Genomic DNA, 25,850 nt, shown 5'->3' with positions numbered 1-25,850 from the left:
TGTACTTTTTTTACTAACTATCTTTTGATTTTCTTTCCAAATGATATTTCACATCTTAGTTAGAACATCCCTAAAACATGGGAACCTACAGCTGTGAACTATCAAACTTCTTAATATCAAACTATTTTCTTAATATCAAACTATCTCTTCAGAACCAGAATCCATTCCTATTGTTTCTTACTTTAAGGTATATTATACTAAGCCTTTAAGAATGGAAAAATAAATAGCATTCTGGAATAAAAAAAATAAATGGAAAAGTGTTTCCTTGAGCCCACAGGCAGCAGTGAGAGAGTTAAAAGTGGCTGCAATATGATATTCCTGTGTACAGTGAAACCTCCTTCCCAAGTATGCAAGCAGCAGATAGTACAGAGACTTGGATAATGGAATCTATTCTGATACGATTTAGCCTTCATACAAATCCAATTTGCAAGTAATTTAAAGTAAGATGGATCACACAGGTAACTCTGGTGTTGTCTTTGCTTGTAGCCTGTGTGCTGCCAGAGGTATTTCTGTATCTGCAGACAAAGATGGGCTGGGAGTTCAAAATGGAGGAGCCTGATAAGGGGCCGTGAGATTCAGATGGACCGAGGGTTTTGAGCTAACAGAAAATATGATTATTTCACTCATAGGTGTTACAGTGGGAGGGCCATCATTTGCTTTAGAGTTGTTGCAGAATAGCTTCTTGTCTTCTCTTTTGGGCAGAAACAGTGCAGATTGGGCCACAGAGAGTCATTTCAAATTGCACACTGGAGAATAACAAGTGCTGCAGGTCCCTGGGGCTTTTCTGCTGTCCTGTGCCAGTGGGCAGAGCCATGGCTTGTGACCCTCTCTGGGGTCAGGGGTGGGTTCAAAGGAAATTATGAAACTGCCCTTGTTTAGATCCCACTCTCCCAGACTAGTGAGTTCCTCTTTCCAGGACAGGTGAGGGTGAAGCAGCTGTAGCTCTGGGTTGGGAAGTGCCCTGTCAAAATCTTAAAGACAATATGCAATCCCATGGCTAATGGGAAAATTCAAAATAGGAATTCCAGTTACTTCTCACTCCCTGGTATAGAACTGGTCAGCAGCATTTTAATTATAAAAATGACCTAAATAAATCCTAATTGACTATTACAAACAGCAGTATTATCTGCTTCATATGCTTGATCAAATATTTCTAATGTGTTTTTACAACTCTCTGGTCAGCAAAGCCATATTTCCATCCTAGTGCTTCTCCCCAAATTATTTTTTTTTCCTCCATCTTTCATGCTGAAGAAGTATTTGGGAGAGAAATACAGGGTAAAGTTGGGGAAGGAACAGGTGAATCGTTGCCCAGACTCCCCTGTGAGATTATGAAGAGAAGCAATGTTGTTCTTCCAGGCTATAATCTGGAATTAGTAGATATGGAGAGGCTGCTTTGTCCTCCCCAGGGGCCTTTGGACAAAGGCCACTTAAGCAGGCTTTTTAAAATAACCAGGTGGGTTTTTTTCTGTAACATTTAGAAACAAAGGCCCCAAAGAAGTAGGGCAGTTGAATGAAATTTGGTAGAATTTTAGAAGTAAAATTCAAGGGTCCAAGATCTCTTTTGTTCTGAAGATGCAGTGGTGACTATGGTTTTTCTGCATTCTGACTGGGAGGAAATAATTTTGTACAACACTGATTAAATGAAGCTCATTCCATGACTGGAATGCTCCCTCCTGGGAGCATTTAGCATGGATGTGATGAGTCTCCAGGATGACCAAAAGAGGCAAGGCAGGGAACAGCTGGGACTGGTATTTTAATAATAAAGAGTTTTTAGTAGGATGGTGGTTATATTCATTTAGACTCCATCTTCCCACAGCCAAAGGGCATGAAATTGAAATATAAAACAAAATAGAATTTAAAGCATCTCTTGAAACCAAAATTTGCTTACCACAGAACTACAGCATGTTAAACTAAATAACCCAATCGAAATGTTTGAACTGTTTTGCTGTGTTGTCCTATATGTAGTTTTCAGAAGCTATTATGTGAAAATTGCTTAAGTATTTGAAGCAGCAAAATAACTCTTAATATTTCCAATAATGTAAAGAATTTTATTTTTTGTTCAACTACATGATGGTAAAATCTTTAAAGTATTTATGGCTGAACAGCACAATAACAGAGTTCACCCAGTTGTTTTAAAGCATGGATGCCTAATAGAAAAGTTTAATAGTTCAAGTAGCATTTGAAATGATGTGCGCTAATAAAAACCCGGGGCAAATGGCATCAAAGAAACAGCCTGAAAAGTGGATGCACCTCTCATTTGGCTGCGTTCACTCCCACTGTGTATGAATGCTTTCTACATTCAGACAAGTCTCATACTCTATTGTATAATTCCAAATAACTGTGACTTAATTCTACAGGTATGTAGGAGAATTTGTGAATGTAGGCAGTGTTTCACCTCTTCGGACTTTCAGGGTATTGAGAGCTTTAAAAACTATTTCAGTAATCCCAGGTAAGACGCCCTGATCCTTATGTTTTGGCTCTCAGCTACAAGTGATTCTTTCTCTGTCTCTCTTTGTCCCTTTGATTGTTGTTTTTTTGGCTGGTGTTTTGTCATTGTCTGTGTGTGACTTTCCCTTGTTACAGATACATAACTGAATTTGTGGACCTGGGCAATGTCTCAGCCTTACGAACGTTCAGAGTACTGCGGGCGCTGAAAACAATCTCAGTCATTTCAGGTGAAAATCAGGTTAAACACTCGGGCTGCAGTTAAAGCCTACATGCCATTTCCAGTAGTAAACACTGTAATTACCAAAGACTTAACCATAGATACTGATCAGGAAATGGAGGAATGTAGGGAATGTGACCTGTCAATAGAATACACTTTTTCTTGCATGTTTTTTTCCAAAATGGTTTTTGTGGGCAGAAGGAATGAGTGTGCCTCCAAAATTGCAGAGCTCACAAGTGCTGCAGTAAGAACAGTGGCTCATGAATCACATACATAAAGTGCTCATCTGTGAACCCTATGAAGATGGCAATCTTTTAAAACCTTCGGATATCGATTTTCAGAAATGGAAGGTTAATGACCTCAAAATGCATATTCATGTTTAAGAGCACATCGATAGAGGAATCTAAATCTGTGCTATGAGCTGAGGTTTCAAGACTGCAGGCACAGATAGCCTAATTTGTCATGGTGTTTATCCATTTGCATGTGATAGAAACACTGCTGAAATTTTGGGCCTTGAAGAGATTGGAAAACATTTCAGTGTTTATTTCGGTAGGTTCAGCATTTCCTCAACTGATGTTTTCTCATATTTTCAAGGCTATGATTTCTCCCCTCAGAAAAAAAGAAGAAAAATCAGTTTTACTACACATCTGGTAGTGAAAGAAGCTCTTTATATGATCTCTTACTATTAAAACAAAAATATTATTAAATAATTTATGCGGAGTTGAGTCCACTGAGGACTAACCATGCAACAAAACTTTCTTGCTGAGCATTATCTATGGACAGGTCTCATTCAGCCTCAGTGTTTAACAGCTCCAACCTGCATGACAAGGTAGAGAAGATAGCAAAAACCATGCATGGTAGATCCTATCTGTGATAATCCTGAACAGATGTTGGCAATTACTTGTTAAAAATATTCAAAACATTGAGAGAACTCCTCAGATTCTCACTCACAGATCTTTAAGGTTAGAAAGGCTTTTCCACCCACTCTATTATACACACTGTAGTATCAATCTAAACAAATTGTGTGTAGTAAACTTACAGGGATATGTATTAAAGCTCATTACCACATGGAGCTAGAAATGGGAATTCAGGAATGGAAGTGTTAAGAAAAAAATATATATCTGGGTCTAGAGTTTGGTTCCTCATTCCAATATCACAGTAATGAAAAATAGGGAAATTACTGGGAAAGCAAAGTACTTTTCATTGGAGGTGTGTGTCCAAATACAGATTTGAAAGAGATTCATTAGGTACGAAACCAGTACCTGTCTTAATTTTTGTCTTTAAATTTTAAAGAACAATTTATTAGCAGAGATTTTGGGGGATTTTTAAGTTTGTTGTAAAAGGATTTCCATTGAGATAGGATTTTTATTTTTGTTTGGAAACAGGGCTGAGCATAGCTTTACAGGTCCTGTGAGATGACAGTGGCTACTCAGAGAGAAAAGCAGAGTTTGTTTCCTGGATTCCTCTGATAGCAATTTGAAGACTTAACTTGCAGGGACATCTGTCTCCAGGGGACACCTTTCACCTTACATCTTGTCTCAGGCTTGAGCCTCCTCAGAGCAGAGCATGTCAATTTTTCTGAGTTATATATAACAATTTTCTGCTGTCCTATATCAGAGGAGGAGATGAAACTTGTTTTACATCAAATGATAAGATACGACTTAGTGGGGAAAAAATTGAGTGCTGAGATTCAAAATATCCAGATTCAAATACACCAAACCCCTTCAGTGATATTAAACACTGAGTTGTTCCATTTGTTGGTTAATAGAAAAAAAAAAAAAAAGGAGTGTTATTTATTAAAGTAATGCATAATAACTCACATTCTCTTTTTTCATTCTGACTGAATATTTGATTAGTTTTTTTGATAACTGCATTTTTATGTACAAGTTCCTGAATTATTTGGTGACATAACTGCATGTAAATATGCTAATAGAATATCTGGCCTTTGATTTTATCATCAAGATTACCTGTGTCCTGACTATTAAATTACAAATGTGGAGAGGTACAAATTGCCATAGCTGCCAGTGAAAAACAGACAAGGTGGGTTTTTTTTAATATTAACAGATAATTTCAGAGGAGTCACTTCATTTTACAGTTAGGCATATATATTTTAAAAGATATATTGGACATGATGCTGTGGTTTCTCTGGAGATCAGTCTGAGTTTTTAATGATAACATAGGCTTATGCTGAGGTGAAATATTTTCCCCCAGCAGGCTTAAAAATGAAAAGATGATGAGCATTAACATATTTCATGAGATTTTTGGGGTTAATTGCTATAGAGAGGAGAAGGTGCTTGTTATTTTTGCTTCCTCTTTCACGTCTTGGGTGAAAAACACCAAGTTGCGTTCTCCTTTGGAAATATCTGAGCTTTGCCTCAATAAAATTGATCACTTTTCCATCAGGTCCTTCTATTTGCACAAACATGCTTGGACTCGTCGTGCTCAGTGAAATTGTTTACAGAAAGCCACGGGCCAAGTCCTCGGTGGTGCGAGGCTTCTGTCCAGCAAAGCACTTAGAGGCTGCTTTTCAAAGGCATTCTGCTTCACTTGGAATCAATGAGTTTCTCTATTGACTCCAGAGGGAGTCAGTAAAGCTGACAATTAGTGCTTTTAAAAATCTCACCTACCTTTAATGTCTGGCTCTAAGTGCTCAGGCCGGCACAGGGATCTTTAGGGGGACATGGGCTCACAGGGCTGAAAAAGATCTCCTAAATTCAGAGTCCATTCCCCTGGCCTAAGGCTGCATTTAGCACAGCTCAAGTATGGCATGGTATTTATTGCCTGACTTCTTTGAGCAGCCCTTCAAAGGTGGAGGTCTCAGGGTCTTCCTGAGAAGTCCAGGAACTGTTCCAGTGACTCACTGTTTTTGTTATTAGAAGATTTGTCCCAGGTGGATGGTTCGGATCCAGAGCCAATAACACAAACGTTGGCATCTACCAGCCAGCTTCCCTCTCACTGGAGGGCTGGGGCTCAGTTTGGGTGCCAGACTGCCAATATCTCCTGCTCCAAATGTGCATAGACCTGCAGGTCCTGTCTCGGAATGCAGCTTCCCTGTTTCTTGCTTTATCAGATCTCTCTTTTTTCCCCTGGAGCTGTGTAAGACATCAGGTCAGTGCCTTACCTCCTGTGGCAGCCCTTAAAGTGCCAGAGGACCTTCATGGAACACCTCCATTTCCCCTTTCCTGCACTGAGCACACCCATTTCTTCCTGTTTTCCAGTTGCCCGTGATATTGAGAGGAAAACAAGCTTTGTACAGGTTCAGGTGCTTAGAAATAGGTAACATTTTCTCTATGGGAGCATTTTAAAACCTTTAACTCTCAGTGATTTGATTTACTAATTGGCGTCTTGCGTGTTCCCATGGCAACTGGATTCATTTGTTTTTCTAGCCAGATAGGAACCATGGTCAGCAACAGAACAACCCACTGAAGCCATTCATTTGTCTCCCATTAGCATCCCATTACCAGAGCATCCAAATCCCAGTGGGCTCAATAGAAACAACAGCAGAGGGTCTTGAATCATATTTCATCCTCATGGAAATCACCGATGTTTTTGATAAGTACTAATTGAGATAATATAAACCCTGAGGTACACACTCTTCATCAAAAGACCACATAAAGCAGGCCATCATCATCATCATCATCATAATCCTCATCATCATCCCCAGGATTCTGAGCACTGCCTGTGTGCAGCTGTATCCAGGGAAGCTCCCCTGCTCTTTCTGGAGCAGGCGCGTACACCGCGGACATCTCACACAAAACGACAGGGTACCAGGGAAAGGTGACCTCATAGAAAATTGGGCCAAGGCACTTTGGGGCCTGATCCAGCTCCCATTTAAGTTAGTGTGAGACTAAAGGCTATAAATAGTGCTGTGAATGTTATCCAGTGCCTCTGTGATAGCCAGAACAGAGCTTGGAGAACAAGAATTAAGACTGTGTGGAGGAGAGTGACCCCTGTTCACTGCTTCAGTCTCACTGAAATCCTGCTGCGGGGAGATAAATGTCACCCTTTTGGTGGGTAAATCACTTAACTCAAGAAGTAGCTATCCCAGAGGTGAGAACATATGGCATATTTGTGTTTTTCTTGGAGACTGGCCTGTCAGTCACTTTTCCACGCTAAGCCAGCCTGCAGGAATGCTGACACCAATTCAAGTTTGCCAACACGTTCTTAAACTCTTTGCTGCCCCATGTCTCAGTAAGTAATGACAAAATACACTCATCAAGAGTGAGCCCTTCTCTCCCTACATGCCTGTGACTCGTGCAGACATTTACAGGACACAGGTGTATCCTCAGGGAAAGGAATGGGCTCCGTGAGGACAACCCTGTTGCAATTCACACTCTTTTTTTTTCTTTTTTGTGGTTTTTTTTTTTATTTTTTTATTTTTTTATTTTTCTTCTCCTTCCCGCTTGTTTCCAGACTATGCATGAACGTGTCTGATGTTCTGTAGGTGATTGCCAACATCTGGTATGGATGTCATACTGAATTATGCTAATACTTCCTCACATCTCACATAAGGAATGGATGGTGTTTTGGGATCTTGCCATTTCTCATTGTTTGGTGTTGCTTGCATTTTCTATGGTTTCTGATTTGCATTTGAAAAACGATTATTTGATTAACCTCTGAATGTGATAATTTCTACCTGCCTTAACAGGAACATTTGGGCCAAATTCTCCTTGCTCTCTGCGGATGTCAGGCTGCCTACACAGCCCTCATTCCTCTGATTTTGGATCTCGTGGTTTTTTTCATGTCATGCAAGCAGGATTTGGCCCAGAGGTGTGGAAAGAAGTCAGTGATTCAGAAAAAGCCTGTTATTGATTTACTCCACAGGGAGTAATCTATAGACCCATTGTCATTAACAGCTGTAGATGTTACTCAGCTTTGGATCAGATCCTCAGGTTTTTTCCTGCATGCTGCCTGGTTTGATGTTTGACTTGCAAGAATTAAGTAAATGCCTTTAATGCCCCATAAATAATATCTTCTATTAAGCTATATTGCAGTGCTCTCATTGGCACTATTTCAAAGAAGGATTATTTCTCCAGAAGATTTAACTGTGCTCTAAATTTGAATACATCTAGCATTGCTTTTACAAAACATGGGATTGATTCAGAGATGCAGAGCACCTGCAAGAAGTCCTGAGTGTCCTTAATTCCCCTCAGCCCTTCTGTTTTAGAGGCACAGATAGTTTAAATGAGCAATAAATTAAATATTTTCCTTAGCCTTGGCACTTAGTTGTGTCAACCACCTTGATGGATGCTACTTAATTTTCTGGGAAAATTTTGGTTTTAAAGGGTGAGAAAAAACAGTTCAGCTGTAAGTATAACACTCTCCAAATTGTTTTCCTGGAAAGTTTTAACAAAGGTCCAGGAGGCAGAGTACAAGTTATTTTTAAATGGTCTTTAATTACAGAAATTGTATTACTAAAGTATCATCTTCTTAAATTGTTCAGAAGCTTGTAAGCTATGAAAACAAAACAAAAAAAATTAAAAAGTAAATAAAGCAGAGAAACATTTAATAAAGAAATTATTTGCTACCTGCAAGGAATGAACTTGTAAAATGAAGAATATAGAATTGCTATTCTATTTAAAACTCCAGTAAGTAATCTGGGAAAAACATGTTTTATGAAATGACCTTGAAATTGGCAATACTGAGGCCTGATTTTGAAAACAGAATGTCTTTATTTGTGACTAGAATTTTGTAGGGTTTTTTTCTCTAATATTATCCCTATTCGTATTAGGACTCCCATTGCCCTTGCCCATATGAGTAAGACCAATTAGTGCCCTTAGATGCTACAATTACAGACTCCAAGTTTGTATTTGTATTACAAACAAATAAATGTTCTGCAGGGATTTCACAGCAAGTATGGCAGTAAAAGAATTTGTAGTATTTTTTCCTTAAGACTAGGTGTGCATTTGGATTTCCCAAGTTTAACTAACTTCAGTGAAGAAACATCTGTGCCTTCAAAGGACAACAAATGATAAGAATCACTGAAAATGTTTCAGACTATTAGATTAAAAAAACTTTAAATTCTAGTTTATTTTCAAATTTTCTCCTCACCTTACTACTTTTGTAAGACCTGGCTGTCTTAAAGGTCTTATAATGCTGGGCAAGGGTGACACCACAGAAGTCCTTTCAGAATTGGGCTATATATAAAATTACTTCATGTTCAGGCAAAAAAATTTACTCAAGGCTGGATTAGCAGAAGAGGTTTCATTTTTCTTTAGGCATGAAAACAGACAGCCAAGCCTACAGATGGGTTAAAAAATTCAAAGTCAGCCTTTTTCTAAGTATCTGAGTAGAACTGACCTCATTTGTAAAACCTTGTTCTGGGTTTTGCCTGATGTTTGTCCTGCAACAATTTATACTTTATTTTTGAGCAGAGCAGGGAGCTGTTTAACCTCATCCTCTTTACCATGCCACAAACTAATTTTGGAGAGGCAAACAAAGTATTTAGTCGGGAGAGCAGCAACTGACAGAACCAGAGGACACAGTCTCAAGCTGCACCAAGGGAAATATAGACTGGAAATCAGGAAAAAGTTGTTTTTTTTAATCACAAAAGAGTGATAAAGTTCTGGAATGGCCTGCCCAGGGAGGTGGTGCAGTCCCCATCCCTGGGTGTGTTTAACAAAGCCTGGATGTGGCACTGGGTGCCAGGGTTTAGCTGAGCTGTTGGGGCTGGGTTGGACTCAATGAGCTTGAAAGTCTCTTCCAACCTGGACATTCTGGGAATTCTGTGGGCTCCCCACACCTGGTGTATCAGTGCCTTTTGGTTAAATAGGCCATTTTACAGATGTTAGTATCATTCACAGATTAGCAGTGTCCTGTGCAGGAGTGGAGTATTTTAGGGATTACTGCACCTGTTGGCCATTCCAGCAGCTCATCCTCCTCTGAGAAACCCTGGTTTCCCCTCAATCTAACCAGGGATTTTTAAGCAAAGCCAAAAGCTAATTTTGCTTTCCTATGAGTCCTGAAATACATTTTCACATTATTTCCAATTACACTGCACTAGCTCAGCCTTTGTGGCTGCCAAACTCTTGGGGTGGAATTCCAAGGAGCTGAGATTTAATGTGTATGTTCATATTCAGTGAACAAATCAATGTGCTTCTGAATATTGCCCAGGAGAATTCCTCCTGTTTCCTCTTTGCATTTTCTTTTTTTCTATTTAACTAAATTTTTCTTATTGCTGCCATACTGGTGACACAGATTATCAGAAGCATTTATTACTACTTGCCAGAATTAATTAAATATAAATAGGAAAGAAATTACAAAATTGCCACCAATGCACAGCTGATATTAATGTCCAGCTGCAGCACACCAGTTTAGAGGAGAAGGGTCTTTTTTTAAAAAGGAATGGTGTTTTCTGTTGGAGTCATGTAATATTCAATCAGCTCAAGCAGTGCTGATCTCCAGGAACACTTCAAAAGCAAGAACTGTCACTTGAGAAAATTGTATAATTATTTTTATCTGAATATTTATGGAAGAATAAGCTGAATCTAGTGTTACAGGGTGAAATAATAAAAGAGAAGCTAATTTGTGTGACCCAAGCCTTTGGTGTTATGCAATGGGATTATTTATCTACTTTGGCAGCATACTATAAAGCGATTGACTTTGCCCAGGTAGTGTTGGAGCCTCAGGTTGTTTTACTCAAATAATTTCCACTGCATTTATTTGATTGCCTGTATTTGGCTTTTTTCTAATCCCAAATTCTTGTTGTCTTAAGCAAATGAATTGAAGGCAGAGGAGTTATTCATATGAGGACAGCATGTTGGATTTGGCACTAAAATATGTAAAATAATCAGGGAATAAACAGCATTTCCATACCTCTTCATCTGTTTATGTGAGGGATAAAGTTATCAGAATCACCTGAGAGATTTAAAAGCAATTCACGTTCTCAAAATTCAATGGGATTTAGGCTTTACCGCCTTTACTGCAGCTCCATGAAAGTGTAAAACATTCCGTATTTTTTTTATCCATGGATAGTTTCACATCTCACTGTCCCTCCATCCAGTTCTTCCCCTCCATTTTTAAACCAGTGTTTGTGCAATTCCAGGACTTTTGTCCAAAAGCAGGCCGAAGTAGACATTCATAGTGATCACTTGTCTCTAGTTTCTGACGTCCAGTTGCAAACACGTACTCAAAGCCCTTCAGATTTCCCTTTCCATGGAGATTTTCATCATGAAAAGCAGCTGTTTGCAGACACATTTCAGTCTCTCAGTCTATAAACTTTCGGCTTTTATCTCCCTAGGGCTGAAGACCATTGTAGGGGCACTTATCCAGTCTGTTAAGAAACTTGCAGATGTGATGATCCTGACGGTTTTCTGCTTGAGTGTCTTTGCCCTCATAGGCCTCCAGCTCTTCATGGGCAACCTGAGACACAAATGTGTCAGGGATTTCACCATGTTTAACTTCACCAATGGCTCCTTTTACTTGGATGGTAGGATGTGGAACAACTCAGAGGAATTTCTTAATGATCCAGGTAAGCTTCTCTTTGGCCTGTAATCCAGTTTCTAGTCATTTGAGGTTTGGGGGATTTTTGTTTGTTTGTGGTTGTGGTTTTTTTCGTTGTTTTTTTTCGTTTGGTTGGTTGGTTGGGTTTTTTCCTTTTAAATTATATTGATGAAGATCTGTACGTGAATCAGCAAAATTTGACTACTGGCTCATCATGATGTCAATGTGGTTTTGAAAGCCCGAGGTACCTTTCTTGAATCTCTATGGTGCCTTCACAGTTCATGCTGAAAATAGTTTTGCTGCTTTTTTATGAAGTCCTCACTGCCTCAATGATGATTTTCACAGTTTTAGGGGGTCTTATATATTTTTAACCTCTGTTTTCTAGAATTGAGCATTCACATGAAAATTTCAACTTTGCGTGTGTCGGTCTGGTTTGCATGCTGTTTCTCTGAAGACAATTTATAGCTGTTGCATTTTCTAGAAAAACTTCAACATTTGAGTTAATGGCCTTAAAAAAAAATCAAAAAGGTAAAACAAATCAATTCAGTCTTTATTACTCTGAAAAATCCCCAAATAAATAAATTTTTAAGGAAATCTTTTCCTCACCATGGGTGTCTTTAAGGCATGATGTGGTCGATGCAGCATTAAGGAAGGACAGGTCACAAAGCTCTGCCTGAGTGAGGGTTGTTTTTGGAACTGGCCCTGACCATCAGGCTGTGTGTCTTCTTCATCCTCCTGTATCAGAGCCTTATCAGCTGAAAGGGGAAAGAGCTCTTGGAATTCTGCTGGATGGTGTGGAACCTGCTGAAGTGTTATCCCATCCACGCTACCCCTGCTTCCAGTGAGGAGCTCGTAAAGATATTTTTGCACCTGTGCTGGATTAAGGCACTTCAGGGCTCCTCTACCCAGAGATAGCTGAGACCTGTGTGAGGAGCTGCTTTCCCTCTCTCACAGAGGCATTGAGGGATAAACAGTGATGGCTGGAAGCATAAAGCCCTGCAATAAAGGTGAAAGGAAGAAATGGAGCTGTGAAGATAGTCTGGCTCTCTGGAAATGGAGATGGGGTAAATGTGATACAGGATAGTCTGTTAAAATACAGATAATGTCAGGGCCAGCTGCAGCATTGCTTTAAATGTGGGGAATTGTACAGCTGCTCCAGCTCATAAATGCTCATACCATGAGCAAGTTTATTTATGTAGTCCTGCTGTGGGGAGGAGGGCAGACACTCCCAGAAATCCATATAGGAAATCCAGTAATGGGTAAGAGGGTCATGCAAATACACTTGCTGTCACTAGAAGACATTTGCCTATTACAAAGACAACCAACTTGGAGAGATAATGGATTAAAGTGAATTAAATTTTGACCATGTTGTATTACTAGGAAGTAATTATAATAATATTAATTAGTATTTGCATAATATCTGAAAATAAAGACATGGACCATTATGGCAAACAGTTGTCACTTACTTTGGATAGACAGAAATTTTTAAAATTGTGAAAGTGTTGAGGCAATGCAGCAGGCCCCTGAAGACATAGAAGAATAGTATTTTTATAAGAGAAAAAAGTAGTGGGCTCTGAATAAGTACAAAGAAAGTCTTCCTCAAAATGCTCAAAAGGAGGCTTAGCTATTAGGCAAGAGAGAAAAATATTAAATAGGATTTTCATTTAACATCCCCTATTGCACTAAAGTGATTCAGAAATGGAAGGACTGGCTCATTTTGTGACTAGATGGGATAGTGCTTTGTGTTTCATTTTGCATAAGTATTATGGTGAAATGAAGTGACCGTTTAAAGGAGAGGCACTGACCACAATTTAATAACAGTCCGAATTTCAAGTACTGCAGGGAATTAAGCAATACATACAGTTAGATTAAAGTGTAGGCAGACCAAATTAGATAAAAAGAGGAATATATTAAGAAATAGAATCATGTCAGTGTTTGTTCTGAAGAAGAACTAGAGAAGAAAATTGGCCAACGTGTTGAGATAGTAGAGTTCACTCAAAGGGAGCACAGACAATTACAAGAGCTCTTTGGAGATTTCAAAACCAATGTGGCTGAGTCATTTAGTTTGGAGCAGGGATACTAATCTAAAAAACCCAGAAAACAGAAACCTGAAGAACTGTCAGAGATCCATAATAGTACTTTGTAGAAAAAGGGGGATGTAAAGATATAAAGGAATGCAAACCACTGAAAATTAAATTGGAGAAATTCTTAATTCTGTTTGTCAGAACACCAAAATGGAGAATTAAAATGGGCTGATATGATAGTTCTGCTCTTCTTGAAAAGCAAAAATTTGCTTTGGATTCTTTAAGAACATTTTAATATTTTAAAGCATAGCAGGGAACCTCTGAAATGGCATCAGCCTCCTCCTGTGCCTTATAACTGTTTTTGCATGAATGAAAAACAGAAATCAGTGAAACCCCTTAAAAGGGTAATGGAAAGAAGAATTGCTTGGTGCTGCACAGGAAATAGTTGAGAGACTTTGTCATGAGGTGTGAGGGAAGATAAGAACTTGGTTTTGAGTCTTTCAAAGGCATTTTTAGTTTGAGATAATTGTGTGCTGTGGGCACTTGCTACAGAGGACATTTTGGTTGTGTCTCTGGGATGGCTTGGGATAGCTCCAGGTCTGCTTTTTTATTCAAAACTTACTTCATATCTGGACAAAGTTCTGTAATCTTTCCTTATCAGCTTTCAGCCTCCAGGCAGGAATTTTTTTTTCTCACCTGTCTTCTCGATCCTCTCATTTTGGTTTTATATACGGGGGAAAAAAACTCAGTTTATAAACTTTGTGTCATCACTGGCTTAACCACAGTTATGTGGTAGCTCTTGATTTTTGGTTTATCCCTGAGGAAATAACAACCACAACCCTAGATTTCTGGAACTCCTTCCCTTGACTCCATACTCAAGACCTACAGGTCTTTTCCTGTTCTACCAGTGTGCTCAAGGAAAGTCTTTTTTTCTATAAATCTTGTCAATCCTGCATTGCAAGGTTGCTAATGTTTTTGAGAATTGTTGGGTTTCCCCCTCCATCTGCCATGAGATGATCACACACCAAATCCCATAAGGAATTCCTGCCTGTCCACCCAGCATTTTGTTTGTTCTTGGCATCATTTCAGTGACTTCTGCAGCTGGAGGAAGTGCCAGGTAACTTGGGAAGAAAGAGGCAAAATTGTAAGCATGGAGATCCAGTGGGAAAATTCAAACTGGCTCCTATTTATGTTCACTAAACACTAGAATACAAAGTCCTAGAATATAAAAGTGTGAGCAAATATTCCAGATTAGAGTATCAAGAAAGGAAGTGTCCAGGGATTGTCATTAACAGCTTAACTCTCTGGAAGAAACTTCTGCTAAGTTACTGTGAGTGCTTCTGGTGTCTCAGTTTAATTACTGGGCACAGCAGTCATGGTAAGATGAGACAAAATTTTAGTCTTTCCTCAATTCACAGTGGAGATTCAGGTCTAAAATCTGCCTTTTGCTGGGCACCTCTCTTTGGGATGAACAAGAGAACTTTTATATTCTTTCTACCCATTTAAATGACTCAAAATTTAAACAGGAACTTCTAAGAGGAAGGCTTATCAGAAAAATTATTCCATTCTGTCTTTGTCTCCAATGAGTAATGCTTACCACTGCAAACCTAGAGAGGGGGGAAAATGAAGATTAAGGGAGAAGTAGCTCATCAGGTCTCCCAGTTCCCTCTGTGCAACTACTCTTTGAATGAATGGATTGTGGGATGAGAGACAGCTGAGCATCAGATAAAATCAGGCTAAAAAATTCTTCATGTCAAGTGCCAGTGGTAAAATTACAATCATTCATCTGGGAAAATGGTGACTACTGATAGGTAATTATTTTCCTACCTGCAGTTCTAGATTTGGTAAGAGATTGTGATCAATAATCCCAAGGAGGATTATTTTTAGACATTAATAATAACAAACCTGGAAGACTGGAGTTTTATATGCAGCAGTGATTGTATATAAAAAAATGAAATAGATGGGGGAAAAAAAGGTTGAAAATAATGATAGTTTACATCCACAGCATTATGAAAATTATGAGATCGATATATCAATATCAAAGTCATTAGGCTGTTGGTTATCATTAGGAGAGTTAATAGTTTAGAAATACCAGCTGACTAAAAAACCATAAGCCTAATTTCAATACTTGTAAAGATTTCTAGGAAAGCAGCTCCAAATACCAGTCTTAAAAGCCTGTCTTGGGTTGTGGTGTTTTAATTAAAGACGTTTTTGATGAAGTGAAGCTTCATGAACATGGGAGTTAGAACGGATTAAAAGCTATGGGATGTCAGATGTGTCACTGACTTAGAGAAGTACCAATGGACTGGGTGTAGTTGGTTCATGTAGCTGGTGATTTTAGAATCTTTAATGTCATTTATGTATTCCATTATGAAAATGGATTATTGACTAGTCAGTAAGTAGAAATCTGAGTCCTTTTGTTGAGCAGGGTTTAATGTAAGGGCTGAAAGCATAAGAAAAAATGCTTTAAAACTATAATTAAATTATATAAAGTCACTTATAGAATGATAGTCTTAAAGCCCAGCATTTTCTTTTTCTTTAGACTAAATACATTGTTTAAGACACTCTGAAAGAGGCTTGTTTTCAAATTGTTCTATATACGTTTTCCTCTCAAAATCGGAGTCTTTTAAGGTAAAAAAGAGCAACCCTGTAATTTCCGTTAGATAGTCTTGTCCAAGCAATTGACATTAAAAAAGATTAACAAGTAAAATAAATGAATGTTCAACCTTTATGAGCCTTTTAGTGGGAGGAATCAGCTACTATTTTTATAGCTTAAAAGAAGTATTTCAGGGTTGTTATTTTTTTCTTCTAGAGTAGTGTCTGGCATTCATTTCATGGCAGTGATTTTTCTCTTCTCCTGGAGTCAAATTGTGTGATTAACAGTGATCTGGGGGAAAAAACAAAACAACTTTTAGAAGCAGAAATCCAGATCAAGATTAATGTAATATTTTTCGTCACCTCCAGTTAGACCTGGAAGACTTAGGGTTTCCTTCAGGCTCTGTATTTAGGAAGATGTATAGAGTATGTGAAGTTTTGGGAATACCCATCCAAATCATGGTCTTCTTGGGCACTTGAGAAGGGACCAAAGGCTTGTATGGAACAGATGCTGAGGCATAGATGTGTGAACATATAGAAATGTACATCTGCATGTAGATGAGGCTGTGGGTATCTTCTCTAAGCTCTGTTCCTCATTGTTATCTCTGCCTGATGGAATCATTTTTGTTTCCAGAACCACTGAAATGGAGCTCTATGAACAGATACTTTGAATCTGTATAGGAACTGTAGAGAAAAGAGTTTTGTCCAAGTCAGATAATAAATATGGCCAGCTTGGGGAGAGCTGGAGTGTTTGAGGCGTTGTCTGAGGTGGTAATAGAAGACAGCGAGCGTTTGATGCATAATTATGGAGGTGGGATGAAAGAGAGAAGCAATAAATCAAGTTGGGATTGCAATAGGTGTTTTTTTTATGTATGATTGTGAATCAACCAGTGATTAAAACAAGGAACCTCTCTGGGCTTTCAGATGGTGCTTGTCAGCATGGAATCTATTGATATTACTCTAACTGTAAATATTGTGGCTTTGTTCAAGTACTGTGGGTCTTTTGATAAATAGCTTCATCAATGCTCAAAACTTAATGCTCTGATGCGTTATTAACATGGGCATTGTACCTGTGTACTTTAATTTTTTAAGCTAAATAGAAAAATAAAACCCCATCAGAAGTGCAAGGATCAGAAAAACATAGAAATTGATAATGCTGAATCCAATACTGTCTCTTCCTAACCATCCAGGAAGATTTTTTTTCAGCCTTGCGGTGAAAGATGATGCTCTTATATTGTAAATATTTGAAATATTTTGTGAAACAAGAGGATTTCTACCTCATTTACACCTTTTGTTCTCATCATTGCTAATACAAAGATCTACTTGAAGAAAGGTCTGCCATGGGAAATTCAGACTAAACATTTTCAGTTTTCCTGCACCTTCAAATTGTTCATAAACTACAGAATTAAAACACCACCTGGCTTGAACAGTGATGTGCATTTAAAAGGACTTTCTATGTGCCCATTAAGGCCTGTCCATGCTCCAGGGTCAGCAATAAAGTGCATTGCAAAGGCAAGAGCATCTTCTGCTTTTACCTCTGAGCACACAGCCCAGGTGCTCCATGAGCAGAGAATAACTTGCATTGCTGCTTACTCTTCTTGCATTGGTTTTAAGGAATAAATAAAATATATTTTCTCCTGATAATTTCCATCAGTGCTGAACTCCCTCGAGTGTGAGATAAAATATGGGAATTCCCAGGCTCTATCTGGCCTTGGCATACCTAGAGCAGCATCTCTCTCTGCGACTGAACAGTCCCATTTGCTCCAGCAAATGATTAGTAGAGCTCAAAGTATAGATATTTTTCTCATTTTCTATTAACAATAACTGTTGTAACTCAGGATGTCCTTATCTACACAGGCAACAAATCTTTCTTTGAATGTTTTGTCCACAGGGGCAGCCTGCAGCAGCAACTTCAGCAGTTCAAATGGGAAATATAGTGAAAAATATTTCCTTTATCTTTAGTTTTGAAAATTCTTCTTTTCTTTTCCCCCTTCCATTTTCTTAAGGCAAAAAACATTGTTATCATGTTCTTGTCACTAGGAGCACACAAAGCTCCCTGTTCTCTTTTTCCAGAATACATGCTATTTTTCACTGTGATAGTCACCTTTTTTTTCTAGGATAAAAGATGCCCATTTTTTCAATTGCTGCTCTTCCTAAATTTTCCCAGTCATTCTCATTACTTCTCAATACTTTCCAGTCTGGCAGGTGCCCTATTGAAAGCATTAAAAGTGGTCTTTCTTAAGATCATCAAGACCAATCATTACCCCAGCACTGCCAAATCCACCAATAAACCCTGTCCCCAAGTGTCACATCCACACATCTTTTAAACACCTGCAGGGGTGGTGACTCCACCACCTCCCTGGCCTGGTAACCCTTCCCATGAGGAAATATTTCCTAATATCCAATCCAAATGTCCTCATGTACAACCTGAGGTGGTTTCCCCCAGTCCTGTCATCACTTGTTCCCTGGGAGAAGACTGAGCCTGACCTGGCTGCACCCCTGTCAGGGAGTTGTAAAGAGTGAGAAGCCTTTCCTGCCCTCCAGGAGATCAACATTCCCCCCCAGCTTGGTGTCATCTGCAAATTGGCTGAGGCTGAGCTTGATCCCCTTGTCCATATTACTTCATCCTTGCCCTCCTGTATATCAGTATTACACATTTTTCTCTCATCGTAGCTTCATATTATATAAAAGTGTTGAGTAAGAAACCCTACCAAAAAAAGAATCCATCTCTCTTATCTGAACTTTTACAGGAAATTTAAGGGCTGACAAGGTTATGAATAGGTGAGATTTTCTCCTTCTCTGCTTTACTTCACTTTCTGACAGCTTAATATTCCATTTTGCATTTCTCTGCTCTTTTTTTTCGTGGAGTAGGTGTCTCTAGTGCTCCTCATTCAGTCCATGCCTTAGACTTTATTTACCTGGAAAATACTGTGTATGGGACATGTTTTTACCTCTCTGCTCACCTTCTCTTTCCCTTGTTCTTATAAATGTAACAAAGAAGTGCAGGTGCAGCCCTCTGTTAGCCCACAGAGATCCTGCGCACTGACTTTTTGTCTCAACCTATGTTTTCTATCTCCCAGTCATTTTTTGATCCAATTTATTTGTTTTCTTTATCACAGTAAATGCAGAAGTCGGGGTTTTTTTTTTCTACTTTTCCATCATCTGTCTGGAATCACAAATGCATTTGACCTTTGTAGCAGCTTTTGATTTTAATTCTTTTGTGTGGAACATATGGAAAAAATTCCACAAAACAGAAAACCTCTACGAAACTTCCAGAGAGCACACTTCAGCACTTTTCTGCCTATTCATGTCGAGCATATGTCTAAACAAGTGGTACTAAATATGCTTTTAGTTACTATGCACCCTACAGCCCTAAGAGTGGGGGTCTGAGTGACTGGTGAGGCACAGAGGCATAGAAGGAGATTATCTGAAGATGTTTAAAAGCCAGCATGTGTGTTTATTGCTAGTCATTGTCTCCTGCCTTGTCTTCCTGGGGATGCTCCTAGGCTTGGCAAGGTCCCCAAGCCAATTTGAGAGCATTGAAATTCTCTGTTCTCCTCTAGTGCGCACCTCCAAAAGCTCCTGATGTGCTTTTCCTCCTCTCCTGATGTGCTTTTTGTTCCCTCAGACCATGTGAGCAGCACAAACCAGGTACTGTGGATCTCTGAGGCTTTCAGAGCCTCTTCCTAGTGCACGGGAGCCATCTAGCTCAAGAGGGCTTGATTGATATTTTTAGTGGCTTTTTCACAAAGGGGGAAAAAGCTGTACTGTCAAAATTAGAGACATTTTCTGTGCTGAGGCGACTGCTGAGTCTGGCAGGGAAATTGTTTCTCTGACTTGTCTGGAGAGCGTACCAGAGAGACTCAAACTGAAGGAGACCACTTCCCTCTCACCACCTGGTTGTATTATTTTCTACAACCTCCCAGACCCTCCATATCTCCTGCAGGACAATTCATGCCCAGAATTCCAGACTGTGTTTACCACAAAGTCATGCAGTTGCCAGTGCTGTAAATAAAGTTGTCCCCTTGATCTCTGCTCCCTCTTCCCACCCGACCATCTTGGCTGTAACTTCTCCTATTCATTTTTGAACTGAAGTTTAGGAAATGTCCTTCCATGAGGTTACAGGGTATGGAGGCATCAGAGGGCTGGGCTAGAAGAGATTTTCCAGGGAAAGAGGGAGGATGGGAAGCAAGGAGAGGAGAGCACCCAAGAGCCTCTGAAACTCAGCAGAAGGGTCAGCAGCAGCAAATGCCAAGGGACAGCAAAGGAGAGCCAGATCCCCTGTCAGGGGCTGAGCAACAGGAGAGCAACTGATTATTATAATTATTTACAACCCCTTTCAGCCAGGAAGAACTAACCAGCAGTTCCATTTTTCCCCCAAAGCATTCTCCCCTAATGACACCCTTAACACAGCCTGTTCCGTGGCTTTTGTGAGGCATGTTTTTCATCTTCAGACTCAATTTCATTTATTAGAGGCTTCGCCGTGTGTGACACAGTGTGCACACAGCAAGTGCAGCAAGGATTGGTTTTAATTATCGCGTATTACCGGGAGGCAGAGCGCGTTTGCGCCAGTGGGCGAAAGGGCGAGGAGGGGCTGTTGTCTATTTCCCCTCCGTGCCACATATCACAGCTGTAAGGAGATGGAGCTTTCTGAACTGCATTTTAAATTTGGAATGGGGACGTTGGGTGGCTGTCAGTGCCCCGTGCCAGCCCCAGCGCCGGGAGAAAGTCTCCAAGCAGTGAGTGCCCGTGTGGCTGCAATAAATAGTCTGAGATAACAAACACCTCCCTGAAGTTTTTGTTAGAAAGTCAGCCAGAGGACTCTTCTCTGGGCAGTGACTAATGATATTTGAATGTTGCTCTTTATGAAAGTGTGATAATATATGGGGTTGTTGTGGTGGTTTTATTTTTAATTGGAATTAATATGTTGTAAGATGAGTCAAAGTAACATTTCAGGAGGGCCTTCAAAGGAGGAGCAGAAACTGGAGACAGAAGCTGTGTTTTCTAATCTGACTCCAACCTTTTTCAATTTTCTGAACGAGAAAATTTTCTTTTCCTTCGCACAGAACTGAAGAAGGTTTCTACCCTGCAGTCTATGTACCCTACTGGCTTTCTGCTCAGTTATGTGATAAAGGTGTGGAAAGCACAAGCTGGAGCATATATTTAATTGGATTTTTTTTTAGGAAGTTTGCTTTTTTTTTTCCCTCTGGTAATTTGACAAGTGGAAACACTGTGGATGTTTACTCTGTTAGAATCATCTGGTGTAGGAGGGAGCAATGCAGAAACCTGAAAGATATTGAGAAATCAGAAAAAATTTAGAATGAAGCAGACAAAATGATGAGGAACTGACTTTGGAAGGAAGATATTGCAAGAATAGACATGGAAAAATTGTGGTTTTACCCACTTGCATATAGTGACTTTAAAATTATGGCCATTGTTAATTGCTTTGAGAAGTGTGGGAGGCAGAACAAGAACCTGAAGGAGACCTTGCTATTCAGACCATTTTTACTTCTTTTAATATGATCAGGTAGTTACTTTACTCTGGAAACTCCTGTAGAAAAATTCCTAAAAAGAAACATGTACCCTATGATTGTGACACCAACATTCTAGTAAAGCTGGTAAAAAAAAAAAAAAAAAAAAAAAAAAGGAAAATTAGCATTATCTTTGGAAAGGACATTTTAGTAAAGCTGGTAAAAAAAAAAAAAAAGGAAATTAGCATTATCTTTGGAAAGAATGGCATGTTGCATAAAGTTTATGTACACACACACAGGTGCTACAAATATAATGGTTTTGGCTTAATTTTACTTCAAAAATTAAGAAAAAAAACCCAAAAAGGAAGTACGTAAAAAAGAGGTTTTCAGTTTTCTTTTCCATATTTTTTTTTCCTATTTTCACCCCACAAGCAAAAAAACAAAGCAAAAATTAATTTCAATCTTACAAGACAATAACAAAATAATTGTGCTTTCATGTGGCATTGCTCAGTTTGAGCAGTTTTCAGAGGGAAAATCCTGCTCTGCATGAAAAAGGAGTTCCTAGTTCTTTGCCCAGGTTAGAGTTGACTGATGGGAAGCTGAGGCCGTGGGTTAACACGATACCAAGGGTGTTCATTCTTTAAAGCAAGAGTGACGCCTGTTTGCTTCTTGCAGCTCTCTGATTGCCCAGCAGGCTTGATTGAAACCCAAACCAACGGGCTTTGAAGGAAAGATTGATTGTTGTGCACATTTTTGATAACACAGCAATTTGTCTCCTTGGGTGTAAAGCTCTAATCCCCCTCTCATTTATCAGAGGGGAATCGGGAGCTCGCCTCTTCCTCAGCCCGAGGTTTGTCACAGTGGCTGTGGCTCTCCCTGCACAGACCCCGTGGTGAAGATGTGCTCTCCCAGCAGCACCTACACACCATTTCCTCAGCCTGCATCTCATGGACCTTTTTGGCACCTGCCTTGCTGCTTGTTTTAGAAGTGTAAATACTTAAGTCAACAGCAGACAACAGTATTTTGTCTGGTTTTGAGATTTCAGGTTTCTTGTTTGCACACTGAGAATCCTTGTCTTTAATCCTGTGCTCAGACTGTTCTTGTCTTCTGATTTGGCTGACCATGAAGTATTGTTTTGGTTTTCAACCAACACTGTGCTCCAGAATTTCAATCAAACCTGGACTCATAGAGTGGTTTGTGTTGGACCAAACCTTAAAGACCATCTAGCTCAGAGAGAAGGTGGTCTGATGTGTTTGTGTCACTGACTCTGTGTATCTCAAATAAGATGCCACCTGTCCTGAGAAGAGCCCAAGTCCTTGCCCAGCAGAACTGGAGGGTGAAAGGTGATGCAGATGTGTCATCTTTCCCTGTTTTGTGGGGATTGATCACCAATCCTCAACCATACCCAGTCCCGAGTGCTGCTGTCACACAAGGTGTTTCTTTAGAAAGCCCACGTGACCAGACAAAGTGGAAAAGCATCCAGTGTGAGCAGGATCTGTGCTCTGATAACTTGTGAACACCATCACGTGCCCCTGTAACCACAAGCTCCTGGGCAGTAATTCCCTCTTGGCATGCAGCAGAGCAGGGCTTTTCCACTGCTCGCAGCTTACAGAGAAAGCCACAGCACATCTGTTCAGTGCTTGAGCCACTGAGCATTCTCTGCATAGCCCGCCTGGGTAAGCTGTCACTCTTGATTTTTAAAACATTTCACAACACAGGGTTAGCCTGGAATGGGGAACCTCTTGTGAGCAGCATCTGCAGAGGCCCCTCTGCTCACAAAGCCTTACCAAGCAAGGCTGCCACCATCGTCTCTTGGCCAAGAGGGGATCACGTCCTCTCTGCTGCAGCAAAGCACACCAGATTATTTACCCCTCCTCAGTGAGCTGCACACCTCTGGTTTGCATTTTTTATGTTTTCTAGAGCAATGCTTTTATCTGTTCTTCCCTGCCACTGTACAGGTTTTAGAAATGCTCCTTAGAACACCTTTTCTTCACGCTCCCTCTGGAACACTGATTTTGCTCATCCTTTTGAGAAGAAATTGGCCTCCTGTTCTGTTACTCTGCACGTTAGACTTGGTTGGCTGGGGAGAGAAGAAGAAGTGTGTATGCAAAGTCTCTCATTAGCCTTGAGATGCTAATTTCCTTAAGCCTTATTGAGAGTCAACCTGGGAATGATCCACAGCACTTAAATTTAGCTTACTCTTCTGAGGCTCCCTTGAGAAGTTTCTCTCTCCATTGCCTGTACAGATGACGACAGTGATAAATATTTGTCTTTGTGAATACTTCCTTGTTTGTTTGATCTTTAACAGGGTGCATTTTTGTTTCTTTTGCCTTATACTGTGTATTTCCGATGTTGAGCAGAATCCACCAGACTGAGGGAGTGGGCTGCTTTGTTAATATTATTACATTCTGAGTTATAGCTGGTTACATTTTTAACCTATGAGTCAGTAATTTCTGCCACAAACTTCAATTAATATGTGCCTCATCAGTGTAGAGACTAAAAGTTACAGGCTAGCATATGGTTTGGTTTCATTACATTTACAGAATTTAGTAACAATGTTCTTGGTTTGAACAGAGAGACATGGCTGAATAGCATTTCCTAAAAACATTGCCCACAGCCCATCACCTTATTCAACAGGTCAGATTTGGAACACAAACAGCAAGTGCTTGCAGAGATTTGAAAAAATATATTTATTTTTCCAATTTATAGAAGTTAAAATTAGCAAAACAAAGCAAAAGCCTGCCATTCATCTTTCAGTTGCTGTCCCAATTGAATATGCTGGTTGTTGGATAATATTTTTGAAAGTTATCATTCCCAGAATGTGTTTATTAAAAAGCCATGTCTCAATTTCTCTTGCAGTGAACTATTTCATAAAAAATGGTACAGAAGATGTGTTACTGTGTGGCAACAGCACTGATGCTGGGTAAGTACTTTAAAAATATCTTCAATTCTGGTCTGGTTTTGTTGCCTTTATTATTATTACTATTATTATTATTATTACTCCATTTTCCTCTAGTTCTGTCCACTTTTCACCAGCATGAAGTAGCTATTTCAACTTCCTTAGGTCTAGGCGTAATAGGAGAGAGGATAATGACAATATTGTGCATAGTAATACAATTTTCTCAACTGCAGGGAGGAGAAGTTTCTATGTGTCACTTACTCAGGTTTGAAATCTTTAGGGGCCTTATTACAGTTCTTTTTCAATACATTTGAATTTCTCAGTAAAAAATAGTGAAAACTAAGTAAAATTTTGGCTGAGTGGAGAGTATTTTAATGGAAATGAAACAGAGCACCTGGAGGGATTGAAACTGATGATGAATTCCTGGCTTTTGGCAAAGGAAGATAAACAAGTCAACAAATGTCCCAAAAATAGCATGTTTTGTAAGTGGGAAGGTACTCAGGTTTGAATTGTGATCTACATTTGTACTTGATTAGCTTGTAGACTACATGTATTTCATTTTCTCATTATATAGATAGTGGAAAGATCCAGGGGTACACTAACACCCTCTGCATAAAGGACTTTATTCATATCCCTGCCCATGGTTCCTCCTGCCTCCCATCCCCAGGGTCCAAGTGCACTGTCAGAGCAAGTCAGAGCAAGTGATTTTATTTGACAGCTTCTCATGATCTTGATGGAAGTGGAAGAGCTCAGACAGAATGGAAGGAGATGGGATCTTCTGTGGTCAGAGGAAATTACAAGCCATGCAAAGACTGCAAGCTGTTAGGAGTCGTAGGAAGAGGTGGAAAATACCTTGGAGTAGTGGGACAGAGGAGCTTTTAAGCCTTGTAGTGGGACAGAGGAGCTTTTGAGCCAAATATGTGAGAGCATTTGAACCAGGGAGGTGGGTGTCTTAGGCCAGGAGAGGGGAGGAGGTGAGATGATCTACTTCTGGAGGGAGATGTTCTGAGCTGGTAGAACCAAATGTGGAAGACTCTAAAAAAATAGAAAAAGAAAAAAAAAGTTTCATTTGGAAGGAATTTAATGTCAAAAAAAAATGGCATGTGTCTGAAGAGAGATGAAGGGAAGATAAAATCTGAACTTGTGGACAAAAAGGCAAGAAAAGCCCTCAGGTCCCGGGGAGAGATGTTTAGCTTTCTGCTGCCACTGCCTGTATCTGTATTGACATGAGACAAAGGGAAAGCTCAGTGTCAGCCTTCCCTCTGCAGGCCTGGTGTGTCTGATCTGTATTGCCAGCCTGAGTTAGACTCCAAAATCCTTGAGCACAGGGCCATGCTTTCCCCTTTGTCCTCGGGAGGTACAATGTCAGCATCCATTAATTAAGGCCTTTGTTGATTGTAATACATTGTGTTTATCCAGGCTCAGGCAGAACTCCAAGACTATTGGGATGTTTCCCGGGAATCCCAGGATCTGGCAATCTCCATTGTGCTGGTGAACCTCAGCTTTACAAACCAATATTGGGAAAAACAAGTGCTCTGCACACCAGCAATATTTTGTGTGTCATGTTCATTGTTCTCACTGATGACCTGAGATGTGGTGGTGGAAAGCTGCTGCTCACGGGCAGTGCTGAAAGAGTTGATTGCTACTGCTTTGGAATTGTTCAGCTGGTGGGAAGTTAAATACCAATCCAATGTCCATGGAGTATTTATATATTGGCAACCTGTGTGGATTAAAGGGTTAGTTTCTAGCTAGGC

The 25,850-nt window shown here is 39.7% G+C and overlaps 1 protein-coding gene across 2 annotated transcripts in view; it reads left to right on the top strand.

Annotated features, from left to right (window-relative positions):
- LOC120502428 (sodium channel protein type 5 subunit alpha-like) overlaps positions 1 to 25,850 on the top strand; it is a 212,529-nt gene that overhangs the window by 53,228 nt on the left and 133,451 nt on the right. For both annotated transcript variants that reach the window (XM_039709853.1, XM_039709844.1), the window contains exons 6-8: positions 2,584 to 2,675; positions 10,905 to 11,135; positions 24,057 to 24,120. In XM_039709853.1, coding sequence (XP_039565787.1) covers positions 2,584 to 2,675; positions 10,905 to 11,135; positions 24,057 to 24,120 — 387 coding nt within the window. The remainder of the gene's footprint in view (positions 1 to 2,583; positions 2,676 to 10,904; positions 11,136 to 24,056; positions 24,121 to 25,850) is intronic.

Source organism: Passer montanus, unplaced genomic scaffold (assembly GCF_014805655.1).
Source record: "Passer montanus isolate IOZ18808 unplaced genomic scaffold, ASM1480565v1 scaffold10, whole genome shotgun sequence".
NCBI lineage: Eukaryota > Metazoa > Chordata > Aves > Passeriformes > Passeridae > Passer > Passer montanus.
This window is presented reverse-complemented; position numbering and strand designations above follow the sequence as displayed.